This window comes from Penicillium oxalicum, chromosome V, assembly GCF_001723175.1.
Source record: "Penicillium oxalicum strain HP7-1 chromosome V, whole genome shotgun sequence".
Taxonomy (NCBI): Eukaryota; Fungi; Ascomycota; class Eurotiomycetes; order Eurotiales; family Aspergillaceae; genus Penicillium; species Penicillium oxalicum.
Genome location: NC_064654.1, coordinates 3,637,002 through 3,651,831, shown reverse-complemented (window position 1 = coordinate 3,651,831; position 14,830 = coordinate 3,637,002). Strand labels below are relative to the sequence as shown.

The following is a 14,830-nucleotide window of genomic DNA, read 5'->3' as shown; positions in this document are numbered from 1 at the left end:
GAAGGAGTATTCGATCCTCCAAGCGAAGAATGAGGATTTGACGGTCGGAAAAAGAAGAAAAGGTGCAGGTAAAAAGAGAGGAGAGGAGAGACAGACAAAGATAGATACAGGGGCGTAAGCAAAAAAAAAAAAGAAAGAAAGGAGAACTAGGGACGAATGGTAACTGAAAATGTCGACACCACAATAAAGAAGCTGATGATGAGAAGATCTCAAAAAAAAAGCAAACACCAGCTCGAGACTCGAGACTTGAGACTCGACAAGTGGAATGATGGGATGCGACATGCATCAAAGTGAGGCTGCGACGAGACCGACCAAAGACCCCGAACCGCCGTCCACCAGGTTGGGTCGCTTGCCCCTGAAATGACTCTTTTTGAGGCGAGTCATGTCCCAATCCTTCTGCTAGTGGGGTGGAGGAGCAGCCCAAACTAAAGATTTAAATTTTCAACCGTTTGGGGAACTGTGGTTGACAATTTTACTTTTGTTGATGGGATATTTTTGATCGGTGGTTACTGGTTTGACAGGCCCTGGGACGTGCAGGTGTCGATCTCGAGACCAGACATGTCAGATTCCGGGCAATTTCACAGCGGCGGACAATCAAAGATTCAAGGAGAGGAATTCCTCTCCTTGTCGTCTTCCTCTGTGACAGGAGATGGGCCGTACCTGCATCTGCACATATCAAGCCTGAGCTGAAGATGGACTGATGTGCTGCACCTGAACAACCTCGTCCTACATGTGGCACCCGTACAGTCTCGTGCTTCGGTTTGCTCATGGTCCATGGACTCGACCATCTGACAGCCTCTTCTGCGAGGCAATCTCATCGCCGAGTCCACCGGTACTTTGACAACCATCCAAGCCGACCGGATCGCAAGATCGTCAGTGTCACAAATACACGATCATCTCAGCCCGACTTGGCGAGGACCTTGCAGCGAGTCAGCGACGAGGAAACTTTAAGCCTGTCGGCAGGGGTAACACGACGATTCAACGGCAGTGGAGCAAACTTTACTATCGTCGATTGCGTTCCTTGACAGGAGGGGGAAAAAAAAGGGCTAAGGATTCTTTCAGTCTCGTGGTTCTCTGTCCCCTCTAAAAGATTGGAGCCCGGACCTGAAGATGGACGATTTCCCTCTTTTTGACCGATTTAAAAGAAAATTTTATCTGTTTCTGGAGGGGCCTCTGCTCGAGTCGGGCTTTCTCTTGGTGACTAATTTCCCCTTTTGGATTGTCGCTTCGGCGTCGTGTCCAGCCTCTAGTGATGTGAAGCGCCGTGGCTTGATCACTAGTGGGTGGAGTCTGAGGAACTATTTCCATCCACGATTCCACTGTTGCATTGGAGGGGATCGGATTTTGTGTCCACTCGGACGTTGTACATTTATACACAGTGAATATTCACAAAAAGCGCGCTGGTGTGATATTATAGGCGATCTTTTTCCAGAGATACCCGGACCGCAAATGTAGCATGCATTCAAATCCGATTCATCATGTCTCTCTTCCACCTAGATCGTGCTAGGCGTGAATAGAGAGACAGTCAGAACCTTGAACTCGGCCTCGATCGAGGGGCCATCAAACTGTAGACATACTCCGTGATGAACTACCCAGCCTGAACCTCATGAACACCTCCACTCTTTCCACCTCGCACCGGGAATCTGTGCCGAAGCTTCAGTGGATCGCTGTCCACCTCCTATGGATCCCGGAACTGGCAGCTTTTGTCATTTCTAGCTCTCCTCGACGAACGCCCTGATCAGTATCCCGCCCGAGTTTGGAAAGGATAGGAGAGTGATCGTCGTCGACGACGGTCATGTTATGCTACATCTATAGGAGGCTTCCTCCCGGTGAATTTGTCATTCCAGATGGAGAAGAGGGGGAAAACAGAAATATTCAGCCAGGGGCAGGCGTTTTAGAATCGTGAAATCCCATCTTTGATGTAGTAGACGCAACATGGAGCGTGTCAAGTCATCCCCGCCCCCTTCCCCCCTCCACTACTCTGGTCCCTGTCGAACTGAATCGTCGACCATGCAAAGAAAGAAAGGGAAGGAAAAAAAAATTAAGTATCGCTCACGGCTTCGATCCACACTTCATTCCATCTCCAGCTTCCACCGCTCCCATCAGAGTCGCCCCCTGGTCGCAATGCCGCGCCAACGTGATATCCTTTTGCGTGAGACCGCGAGGATGATGGGTGGTCCAGTGAACATCCACCGATCCGATCCGCTAGACGAGTCAGCATGAACTACCCACACGCAAAGTCAAGACAAAGCGGTACTTGCGCCTGTGGAATGGGATTCCTCACCACGGTCATTGTGGGATGATGCCTCTTGGCTGCACTTTCTGAAGCAATCAGATTCAAAAAAGACTGACAATTGAATCATTAGCATGTCACACACATCATGATGCCCCCCGGTGTGGACGAGATCTTCTGTCAAAATCGTCCTTCAAGATCAATCAATCAATTTGATCTAAGAATGAGCACGAGGCAACTTCCGCACAATCTATAAATCTCAAATTGCCCTCTAGCAGGCTTTTACATATTTGAACACGTACCACAGCTTTGAAATACGTTTTGAAATGAAAGGTCTTGGTGATACCCATTCCGTCCGCATCAAGAGCCCACCCCTGCTGCTGAAGTAGCGATTGCATGTCCGGACCCAATTGAGCCGCATCTTCGCCTTCGGCAAAGCGTGGTTCAGCCGTGGAAGACGCCATCCGAGGCTGATGCAGAATGACCGAGCGATTCCAGAAAGCGGGTCGGGAGGTCAGGCGAGTGATGTGTGATGATGGAATGATCCTCGTACAAGGACGAATGACTGAGAGACACTTCATTGCCCTGACATACATGAGGGTAAATCTCAAGATGGGTTGCAACAGCGAGTGTCGAGGCTGGGGATGATCAGAGGTCTGGCGTTGCTCCGGGGGAGCACCTCCGGAGCACGTGCACGGACTGTCCGGAGCTCACCAGCCAAGTCAACAGTACTTGAACTTGTATTCCACTCCCGTTATGCTTTTACTTTTCCACCTCATCGGTTGTAACCCCGGATGAACACCGTGAACCAGACTGTTATTTATGAAGACATGACAATTGAAGAGATCTAGACTTTGGAGTCTACAAAGCAAATGTCGCTGCCTTGGTACCTGGCTCAAAAAGGTTGCATAAAGGGGATTGGATAGAAAAGGCACGTGGGCTATGCTCCAGGAGAGACTTCCACCACTGACGACGATCCTCATCAAATACCTATCCACCTACAATTTCTAAAGGCGACAGAGAAAAGCATGACGACGTGATAGAGGCGACTCTAGTAGAGCCCAGGCATTGATTGACCGCGTATCCATCCTGTGATGACAATTAAACGCATTTGATTATCTATCCAGTGGCACACCTCAGAACCCAAGGTAAGCGCAAAGCTCTGCATGATCGCCTTTTGTCGATTCTGAATTTTCTTTTTTCTTTTTCTTTTTCTTTTTAAGGATACCGTCTTATGAGTGGGAACAAAAACTCCATTCAATTTGAGCGCTGTACCATGTCAAGGTTGGTGGAAACCCTAAATTCAAGACCAGTTCCTCAATCTAGTAACTCTGGCGCTGCCGATAGGATCACCAAAGCCTCCAAACTTTAATGAAGTAGAACAAACTCAACCCTCGTTTCCGGGACCGCCGAGGAACCGGACACTGGAAAGGGCGAAGAAAGGCATGCCACAGAGGTCCGAGCAGGGGCGGATCAAGCAACCTCAAGCATCAACCCGGTGGAAATCGAAAATCGATCCTACCCACTGACCAGAGGCCCCACCGAGAATTCATCCTCGTCGGACTTTGCATGCAGCTTGCAAAGGCGCAAGGAGGGTTCCACAGCCCACACCGATCTTCCCATGTGACACTCCCAGGATTGCGGCCCAATTTGGCCCTTTCGACTTCCTGCAAAGGGATCGCTCAAAAGAACACATGGGGCCACATGCAACCAACGCATGCGATCGAAGGCAGGCAAACTGCCAATTTTATGGGCATCCTCTTGGGGCGGTGAATTTTTAAATGTCTTTTTGATTCAATTTTCTTCCATCAGGTGAACCCAATCCAGCAAGGGTACTAATGACGGGGTATTTGTTAACAGCAATTTGACACTCAGTCGGGGTAATCAGCTAAACCGTGAAGCTCATGATCAAAACCAAAGTCGATAATCCCACCCAATAGCCGTACAAAGTATCGCAAAAGAAAAACCTGCCAGTGACCCTAACGCAAGCATCAAAGAAAAGAAAACAAGAGGAAGAAGGTAGAAGAGGGCCAGCGGTGCCACTCAAACTGCACCCCAAGGGGGGAAAAACCTTCACTAGGGGTGTGGAAGTAATGAAGAGTTAAGATGTTGAGCAAATATCCACTACGCCCAGCGCAAGGAAAATCCTGTGGTTGTATAGGGATGCATGAGGAAACGAAGCTGGCGGATCAGCGAAAACGGGTGGACTTTTTCCACAGGAGAGGAAGCATGCCACCCGATCGTGGACACTCCAGCTGGTGAGCAAGTGGAAAAAATGGGGGTGCGTGATCGCTGCAGAGCCAGGAAGAGGGGGAAGGGGGTGCACGATCATTTGAGCGACAGAGAGTCCAAGTTCGCGTCGTGAGAATTCCAGAGTGGCAGGGATCGATTAAGCCTCGATTTCGGCAAGGCTGGTGCGGCGCGAATTAGCGCGAGAATTGGCGCGGGAGTTGACGCGAGAGCCAGGACGGCTGCCCATGGTCTGACGGATGCGGAGATCTTGCTGAGAGCGGGCGTGAGAGTTGGCCCGCGAGGACTCGGGGACCTTGGACAGGCGGCGGCCCTGAACGGCGACGTCATGGCGGGCCTCCTCTAACTGCTGTGCAAATGGAGAACGCTTCCGCAGAACGGGTCCCTTCCAATAGATCACGTAGACGGCAACGACCAATGGCACCGAGATGACGACTGAGAATCTCCCGTCAGCGGATTGTGGCTTGGGATGAGTACGGAGAAAAAAAAGAACTTACAGAGAATGGTCGAGGCATATTCCAGATGGTACTTGCCACCAATGTCTGTTTGCATCACGCTGGGTTAGCCTGGACGCTTGGTGCAGATCAGAGGAGGGAGAGATAGAAGGGATCAACTCACTCGTGAAGAACGGAGTGGCGGGGATGGTCAAAACTCCAGCCAGGAAGTCGCGCGACCAACCGTTACCACCAGTGGCCGAGGCTGAGTACGGACCGTAGGCACAGATCATGTAGTCAATGGTGGCCATGTAAATGGCGTAGTTGGCGATACCGATGACCGCAGCAAAGATCATGGAGCCAATCCAGTGAACCTGAGGCAAGCTGGTCCATGCGAAGCCGATCAAACCGATGGGCAGACAAGGCACAGTGTAAAGCAACCACCACAGACGAGACTCGTACTGGGCGCGCTCACTGTCGGGGTTCTCTCTTCGCTCTTTGACATTGCGACGAATGATCGGGAACCAGGAGAACCAGGCGATGAAGTAACCGACCAGAATAGGAATGAACGCCAACCCCTTCTCCCAGGTGTTGAATCCATGCTGGTCATAGACCAGAGACAGAGACTGCACAAACATGAAAATCAGAGCATCACTGAAACCGCTGAGAAGGGAGAGGGTCAAGACAATGGGCTCGGTGAGGAACATCTTGAAGGGGCGGATCCAAGTGGCCATCAGCTCCCGAGGCGGGAAGCGCTCACGGAAGGACATGCCCTCAGTGGGGCCATAGATGTTGGGGTTTTCGCCGCTCTTGCGCATCTTCTTGGCGATGCGGTCCATCATGACCGTGGTCCGGGTCTCGGGGACAAGCAGGAAGTGCGCAATTTGGACAAAGCCACCAAAGATCAGCTGAATCCAGATGGTCCATCGCCAGGGAAGGTAGGCCTCAACAAAGCCACCGACAACGGGACCCAGCACGGAACCACCGACGGAGGAGAAGACAACGGCAGCCACGGCATATTGCTGGGTGTCTGCCTCCCAGAGGTCGGCGATCATACCCAGGGTCACGGAGCCTCCCGCAGAGGACAAGCCACCGAGGGCCCGGCCCACCATGACGGAGGTAAAGTTGGGGGCCAGAGCCACGGGCAGTTGCCAGATGTTGACGAGGAACAGGGAAGCCTGCAAGATGGGCTTACGGCCCAGCTCCTCACTCCAGGGTGCCCAGAGCTCACAGCCAAAGGCATACAGCACCAGGAAGATCATGGCACCACATCGTGCTGCTTGCATCGAGACACCGAATTCTTCAGAAATGCCTGCGAGACCGTTGGAGTACAGAGAGGTGTTGAAGTTCATCGAGGTCTGAACCAAGAAGATGACAGCGATGATCAGCCATTTGCGCTTTTCACTGAAGGAGTAGCCCAGCTTGTCGTAGCACATGTCCTCTGTGAGGATAACTCGTTCGGGGTGGCCAGAATGCTCCAGTTGAGCATCCTTTTCATCCAATTTTTCATTGAAACTGGAATCAAAGATCTCTTGCCGAGTGGCGCTGGAGGCCTCCGAGGGAAGCACCTCATCGCGGCCCCCGGCTTTGCTGTCTGGGGTGCTCGCCATGCTGATGAATGCTTTCAGGTGAGAGAATGGTTATTTAGGGCTGGACCTCTTGAGCATTATCGTGATGGGGGGAGGGGGAAAAGGTACCTGTTGAAACTGTCACAGCCGCAGGAGTGGTGAATGTAGATCACTTGATGGGGAAAGAAAAAGGTTGAGTGACGCTGGAGATGGAGGGACAGAAGTATGCGTGTGAAAGGATGGGATCGATGGAAAGGGGAAGAAGGTGGATGAGAAGAAAGTGAGGGAAGAGAGGGAAGCGCACGATTATGAATAGAAGGACTGGCAGAGGCACCAGGTGGAGAAGACAGTTGAGGAAGGCACGCGCCGGTTTAAGAAAGGGAAGGAAGTCCCCAAAATGGAAAAGGCAGATCAAAAGCAGAGGTTATTCAATAATCATATCGTAAGTAATTTTCCTCCTTCCAGGTGTGGTTCCCGAAAAGGAAACAACGTAATACCACAGCACGGGGCAGGTGCGATGCAACAGGACATCCGCCATCAAATGCGTCGAAGACTGCGGGTCATTTTAAGCTGCCCACCACACTTTTCTTCTTTTTTCCCCCTCTCCTTTCGATTACATTTCTTTTTTAAAATTTCTTTTATTGTCCGATCGCCCCCTTCACGATTCGGACTGTCTGGGGTAAAGGGTGGTATTGTATACTTATGCGCAACAACCGGATGTCAATTTGGTACCCCATGTTCCCCAATCATTACATCTCGATCTCTCCAGATTTTGGAACCTGTCTCCAGTGAATGACTATCAGTGACGGTGGAGTCGTGGACCAGGGCCCCCCTCATTGACCCGTTGACTGGGCCGCGCTGGCGATGACTCGTGTGGTACATGCTGCAGTCCTACATCATCCACCGACAGGGGTCCGCTGAGCCCGGTTGTGATTGTTATTATGTCTGTTGGTTCTCAGATGGTGCGATGCTGTGGGGAGAAACGGGCCTCCCCGGACAGGTTCATCGATCCTGGTGTGTCCATTTTCTAGCTTATCCTTCTTAGTGACTTCTTTCTGTTTGCTGTTTAGGTGTGTCGTTGTGTGGGCATACTACATCGTCTCGTGGCGCAATGTCCTCCACCTGCAGAGATCGTCAAAGCCACCAGATCGCCGAACCTGAATTGAAAGGCCCCGCCAATCATGGACATACGGCAATTGGTGGTTCACACTCCACTGAGAGGACCACCATGACCGCAGTGCGTTGTCAGCAGTTTTCTGGGCCATGAACCGTACTGAAGGTCGGAGGTACAGCGCTCTGCGGGTGGGGGCCCCGATGATCGATTGTGGTACTGACTGCGACACTCCTCGGCGGCCGTTTTGGGGGGATTGGCATCAGCCTGGAATGCCTGCATTGGGCACTTCCGGGGGGGGGGCGACCTGCCGCGATCGGTCGGGCGGTCTACAAGGCGGGAGGGGCGTTTTCCCTTCTTGACTCGGGCGATGCATGCAACTTCGATACTACAGTAGAGTAAGTCCAGTCCAGTCCAGTCCGGTCTCTCACTGAGTTGAGATTTCGAGAATGTGAGATTCACTGTTTGTTAATACATCACCCATTCCGATCTCCAAAAAAAATATTTTCCTTTCTGGAGAGAAACATATGGCGCCCCGCAATGTAAGGGGCTAGAACTGCATTTGTCTACTTTTTCCCCACGATCGCATGGCACAGCGTGATCAAACACTGCGGAGAAGATTCTACGGTCAACCCACCAACATAAAAATCGGTATGAAAACACAGCCATCAGACATGTGTATAATTGTACAAAATAAAAACAAAATAAAAACAAAATAAAAACAAAAAAAAAACCAGTGGAGGACTCTCAACACCCCCAATTTGACGGACAATCGATTTGTTCAGCCCCATGACGCAAGTTTATAACTGCAGCTTCTGAATCTTGTTGAGGCAGGCCGAGTCAGCCGAGTCAGCCGAGTCATGGGCAGTCCCGTCATCCGATGGGGAAATGAGCCCAGGGCAGCATCATGACGGGCTGTATTGGTCCTCTCTGTGCAGTTGTGCAATGCATTGGTTTTTTTTGGGAGGGGGGGGGGGGGGGGGGATGTGGCCCAGCGGAGAAGGCCAGGTGAAGCAATCGCCAGAGTGACGTCAAGCTGGCACGGAAAATCCGCCGGCGCGCCGTTCAGAGCGATCGAACTCGCATCCAGAACTCTCTTCGCCGACCGTCAGCGCTTGGCGCCTGGAACGGCTGTAGTTCGTCGGAAAGTGAAAGAACAAGAAAAGGCACAGATCAGGAACTGACCAACGCAGGAAATTGACTCCAGGCCAAGCAACAGCAGTCCAGCAGTCCAGGGCTCCAACCGTGATGCCCAGCCCGGCAAGCCAGCGACTACTCGCCCATTGGCTCAGGCTCCATGTCCAGCTGTCCATGCACGATGATGCCGGTGCAAAAGACCCTTTGACGGGCGTGGCGTTGCGGCGTAAGCCGTGATCGTCATCCGTGCAGGTCCCGAAGTCTTGTTCCGACGCCACCCAGTTGAAGCCGGCGGCTCAGAACTGACTCGAGAGGCCAGTTCCTAGTGCTCCGGCGCTTCTCTTCTGGCTGTCGGGCGCACCCGTGGATTTTGGTCAATCGCTGGACACAGTTATGAAGTGGTGTCTGCTGTTCGACTGGCTCGTGCAGGCCAAGGGGAATGGTCTGGCTGCTTCACGGACAGTCGGCGGTCGGGCCTGTCACCTCGTTCGACTCCCTTGCAGGTCCAGACCAGGCTGCCTTTTTTGTTCTCTCGCGCGTGCTCGCTGCGCTGTGTTTGTAAGGTTTGGTGACACCCAGATTTTAGCATCAGCCCTGCCCGAGGGGCTTTTATTATTTTCATTATCATTAACTTTTTTCCCCTCTTTGAATGGAATCAAAAGTCAAAATCCATCCACCGCAACTTCTCTATGGCCCATGAACATCTGAGCGCTGACCTACAAAAGGCACTTTTCTTATCTGTTGGAAGTGTGGGGTAGAGCGTGGAAAGAGGTCTAGAGCAATGGTGGTCCCATGGTGAATACGATGCTACCGTAGTCTGTCCTCTCTCTCTCTCTCTCTCTCAGATACCAAACCACCATCGAGTCCGAAAACGTCCACCACGGACCAGAGGGTTCAATGATCAGAGACGAGTCCAGACCCTCAAGCCCCCACGATCCCAGGTTTTCCCACATGTGCAAGACCTTCGACTTCCCATCCGCTAGACTCCACTCCTCCGCCGGATCAGTAGAGAAACAGAAACGATAATCCATCTCCACCTCTCCCTCCGTCTGGTTCCTCGTGCATTCCTCGGGGCGCATCGAAGACGAGGCAATTTCCTTCCATGCAGCCCCGTCACTCCTTACTTACACATGGTTTGGGCACACTCATGCATCGTCAATCCCCGAAACATCCTCCCCCCTTGGACCGATCGACAAGATCGGATCGCCAACGCCACGCGCGTGTAAGGGGGAGGAGGGACAGGAAAGCATCTCAATGAAGTTTACGGTCAACGTTAGCGATAGTGGGGTCCAGGTTGGATTGGATGTCGGCTTGAATTTCCCAACAATACAAAAGTCGTCTCCCCCCCCCGGAACATGTGAATGCGTCCGAGTGATGCCCTGTCGGCTCGTCCGTCCTTGGGCCACTCCCGGTATCCTCATGAAGAGAGCTGAATCCGATGAATGTGATTCTGTTCCTCCCCGCGTAAAACTGCCCTGTTGAAGAGCGGGACGATCATGGAGGGGGTTTGGTGAGTCCTGGTTGCTTTGGTCTGCCCGACACATCTGGATTGAGGCATCAATCATGCAATCAGTGCACTTTTGTACTCTGGTCCCGAATTGCTACCTCCCCTACCTCCCTACCTTGGTACATACTACCTCAGCCACAGAGTCGCAGATAAGACCGTAAGCTCCCTGTCGAGGAGCGAGGGGGGGAAGAAGCGAAATAGGATCTCTGGTGGCCTCGAACAGTCCAGATCCTCCGGTCGTAGTACAGATAGGAATGCAGTATACTTTGAGCCATGCGACTTGAACTTTGTACCTATGGCACTACCACCCAAGTCCGGTGTTTCCCACCCGTCTGCATCAGAAAATCCATGGATGTGGGATGGACGCCTGACCTGACCCCACGCTCTGGGCAAAGGGTTAATGCAAAGGGTTATTGCAAAGGATTTTTTTGCCCTCTTTTGGAGATATATTTCGTCTTTTTGATCACAGTGGGTGTGACCAGACATTCTCTAAGAGTTTTCTACAAGAGACCAAACAAGCCAGGTCAAGTAGGGTTAGGGCTGGCTCGACCTTTCCAAAGCTCTGAAAATGAGGTTTCAAACTCTCAACCCTACTGGTTTGACTTGACGGAGAAAAGTGAGGTCCATTTGTATCACTTGAACTGGTTACAGTGATCGATCAGTGCAGACCTTGAACTCCAAAGTTAATTTTTCCCCCTTCACCTTCCTTCGGCCTTGCAGAGACTGATTAACACACAAGGCATCAGTGGCCGAGATAAGCACAATGCGACAAAAGTCAGTGATGTTGGTGACTACGACATCGAATCATCTTGTTTCCTCATACTACAGGCGTGCCTCAAAGTAACAGGCATGCCTCAACGTAACAGGCATGAAAGAGAGAAAGCATCGGGCATTTCCTGGCAGCTAATACTAGCTTTTCATCTGAGCAGCGCCAATTTGCCCATTTTGAGAATTTTATGATCCCCTATCCTGTGCCATTCCTTGACCTACGAAAATGCAGAATGGAAGTTGATTCACAAATCACTTGTAAGCACATGCTTCAATACAAAAACGGGTCAATAACAGACTGCCAAACTAGATCCGCCATTGATAGGTTTTAAGTGATTACTAGAGCAGCCCGAGAGACAGTTTCCACAGTAACTTGAAAAACCTAGGTATTCTCTCTTCTTTCGAAGGCCATATGAAGTATGTTTTCAAACCGGCGTAAAGTGTGACGGTTCCAGGAAGGCGTATCCAGTCGTATCTATTCTAGCGGCTTCTAATTTGTACTATGAATCAACCAATCGATCATCTGGCAAGTTCCAAAGGGCCGATCTTGTCTGGAAATTCATCCAGATTCATGGAAGAGAAGGCGTGATCAAGCTTGTGTTCCCATGTGTACAATCCATATAAAGAGAGACATTGCCCAGTGGGCTGCAAGACTTTTAGTGATCTTCCTCCTATAGGTATTGTCTGAATGAAATTTCTCTAAATTTAGCTCTGTCTCTGATTGTCAAATGGTGGAAATAGTATGTGGGCAAGGCGGGGGAGTTCAGAGAAAGCATTCAGGTACATCGATAGGTTGATCCACCATCTGGCTTTACTAAGGCGCAATGACTGCTAAAATAAAACGTGAGCTTATTGATACCAATGCTCTCTGGATGGGGCTGTGAGGCTAAGTTAGAGAAACAGAAAGTTTCACAGGAATGAGGATGAGCTTATTGTGTTTGAGTCAAGAGGTGCAGGAGGTTAGGCTGGGTGAGCTTGTACATGTAGTAAAATGTTCAGGATGGTATTTGTGTTGGGCTTCCAAAAACTGATACGAGATACCGTGCAGGTGTCTCCATCAGATCTACAGGATGAAATGACCAGCATATTTAATTTAGCTTAGCCCGGACTAAGCACGGCTGTAATGCCATGCCGGGAAGTCCCTTGTAGATCAAGTGTGCTCTGCTGCACAATTGACGTCTATAATTCTTTGACCCTGTCTGATTCGTTTCTAGTCGGATCCTGTCCAGTTATCAGTAAATCCAAGAGTACGCATAGAATGTACAAAAAGCTTGAACGTATATCAATATATATCCACTCTCATCAGTCCTGAGGTCATTACGCTGAAAAGGAGTCTAGTTCAGACACAGAATCCATGTCGGTAGTTAGTGACATCCGACTAGCCTCATTCAGAGACTGCATGAATACAAGACCCCGTGGATCACTGCACAGGAAACAATGCCACCAAGAAATCTCGGTGGTCATGAGATCAGCACATACCGACGTACTGAGGAACCTTCCAGCGACAGACATACCCGACTGAGTCCGTGAAATTGAGGCCGAGTCGCAGCCGCAGGGACGAGGCTCCGCCAGGCCGGAATGTTCCCCGCTGGTTGCAGTCCCGCGGAAGCTACTCGGAAACCGACAGAGCAAACGCTGAAACTGCTCCCCTTGCGAGTCCTCTTTCTCCCCTCCATTCTTTCCCCTCCTCTCAATCCTTGCAAATCAGATCCGAAACACAATCGCAGCTCAAGCTCCAATATGGCACCGGACTTGAATTCCCTGCCACCCTCGCGGTCTTCCTCGACCTCGTCATCGCTGCCCCATCGCCATACTTCCACCATCTCTCCCGGCACCACGACTCCATCGCAAGCCGGTCCTCATTCGACGGCCACGCCCAGGCGCACTTCCCGAGGCTCCAGCATCGGTCGCCTGTCCGTTTCAGAGCGACGCCGATCTGCTGCTGGTATGCATCTCAATCTGAACGATCCGCCCACTGCAGCCTCCAACGTGGGAGACGGACCGTGGTCTGAGCATCGCAGCTCCATGGGCTACGCATTTCGCACAGCGAGCCCGATCAGCCACGGAGGTAGTCCTATCTTTGCAACTGCCGATCCGCATCACCAGCGCGCTCCATCTCTGGGAGAGCTTCATCAGGAACTGGAGCAGGAACAGGAAGCTCAAGTGGTAAGTTGGAGCGCAATCTTCAATGCCCGCACTTTTGCGTACACGCGCACTCTCTTGGACCCGCCAGAGGAACATCGGTTGGGGCGAAGCTCCATCTTTTTGAGTGCATGCATGGCTAACCAAGGCTTTTTTTCGGGTGCAAAGAACCGCCTGCTCCAGATGATCCGTAGCCAGCAAGCCCAGCTCCAGCAGTACCAGCAACAGAACCAGCATTCTCAGTCGGCCGCTTCGGGCACCGCAGTCATCGACGATGCGCCTACTCCGGCATCCGAGCGTTCCTTCAGCTTCTCGCCCGCCGGTCATCCATCGGCCGCTGCGTCCACCCACCGGTTCTCGCTTTCGTCTCTGTCCAACCGTCGACCCTCCCGGTCGACCAGTCAAGCTACTTCACCAAACATTCTTCCCCGAGAGCCATCCCGGGCCGTGGAGGGGATGGAGGCGTTCCCGATTCTCAGAGATAACACTTCTCGACGCGGCAGTCGGGATGAGAGTGCGTTTCATCAGGCCGAAGCTGCGATGCTTAATCGAGAGAATCAAATGCTGCGACAACGCATCCGCGAGCTAGGTGAGTCACGGAAAAGAAAAATTGGATTCGACTTGCGTCTTGGAACCAGCCAAGATGAAGACGAATCAGTCCGATTTCCTCAGCTAACACCCGACTTCTTCTTCTTCGCAGAGCGACAAATCAGCGAACTGACCGTCGCCTCGGCTTCTGCACCACCTGCTCCTACCCGGCCAGCGCGACCTCGACCTCGGAGCGTGAAGATGGCCAGGCAGGGGGTGCGCCGGATACGCGTGCCAGTGACGCCAAGGACTGAATAGAGACGGTAACCTTCCCCCGGTGAGGTGCCATCCATTTCATCCTCGCTCCCCCTCCCCTCCCCTTCCCTTTGATCCGACAAACAAATGCTCCATCTCCCGGTAATGATGCACCGCTCGGCTCAGGTTTGAGCTCGGTATTGACTCGTAGGGCAGGAGAATGAATACCAGGCAGTTATCCCAGTCTCGTACGACTGCAAGAAAAAAAAACACACAAGGTCCCAGTAGACAGTGCAAGGTAAAAAAAAAAGAGATATCGTGTCTAGGAGACGTTCTATTATGAGGCCCAGAACGCCAGGCCTCTTCCGAACCGCGGATTTTTGTCCCATCTCCTGGGAGCCACAAGACAAATCACAAACCCGCTCCATCCTTCAGTCTTCGACGCAGTGATGAGACTGGAAGTGGAAGAGTTCTTCGATGGTACGAGTACTGCCACTTGCAGGAGACTCCTGCTTCGACCGTACCGAGGCTCTGAATGTACCACAGACTCCAACCCATCTCGGTATTCCCTCGAATTCACTCGTTTGTTACTGATTAGTGACGAGAACGTCACGGGCACGAGATTGGGAGAGAGAGACGGCGGAGTGAAAGAGCAATCCAATGTTTGTGTCGAGTAAATCGAATCTCGTTGAGAATGCCACCTGTCAAGACCGTGGATGAACTGTGCCTTTTCGCCATCTCTAGTCATCTCAAATCATGTGGATGTCATTCGACGCAAGCGCAGCCACGCGGTTCTTTCGTGGAGGGGGGGGATGGGATATATCCAAGATGTACAGCAAACAAGAGAAATAATAAAGATGTGCCAGTTGGAGGTTTGAAAATCGGGAAATTTCCCAA

At 51.6% G+C, this 14,830-nt stretch overlaps 3 protein-coding genes across 3 annotated transcripts; 1 reads left to right on the top strand and 2 right to left on the bottom strand.

Annotated features, from left to right (window-relative positions):
* Positions 1-2,052: 2,052 nt before the first annotated feature.
* Positions 2,053-2,697, bottom strand: POX_e07273 (uncharacterized protein; the record flags this gene model as incomplete). The annotated part of the gene is made up of 2 exons (XM_050116080.1): positions 2,053-2,205; positions 2,536-2,697. The coding sequence occupies 2 exons, from the start codon at positions 2,695-2,697 to the stop codon at positions 2,053-2,055; spliced, it is 315 nt and encodes a 104-aa protein (XP_049968540.1).
* Positions 2,698-4,622: 1,925 nt separating this feature from the next.
* Positions 4,623-6,527, bottom strand: POX_e07272 (uncharacterized protein; the record flags this gene model as incomplete). Its single annotated transcript, XM_050116079.1, has 3 exons — positions 4,623-4,918; positions 4,981-5,025; positions 5,102-6,527. 3 exons carry the CDS (start codon positions 6,525-6,527, stop codon positions 4,623-4,625), a joined length of 1,767 nt encoding a protein of 588 aa, XP_049968539.1.
* A 6,221-nt stretch (positions 6,528-12,748) lies between these two features.
* On the top strand, positions 12,749-13,996 carry POX_e07271 (uncharacterized protein; the record flags this gene model as incomplete). The annotated part of the gene is made up of 1 exon (XM_050116078.1): positions 12,749-13,996. The coding sequence occupies one exon, from the start codon at positions 12,749-12,751 to the stop codon at positions 13,994-13,996; it is 1,248 nt and encodes a 415-aa protein (XP_049968538.1).
* Between the last annotated feature and the right edge of the window lie 834 nt (positions 13,997-14,830).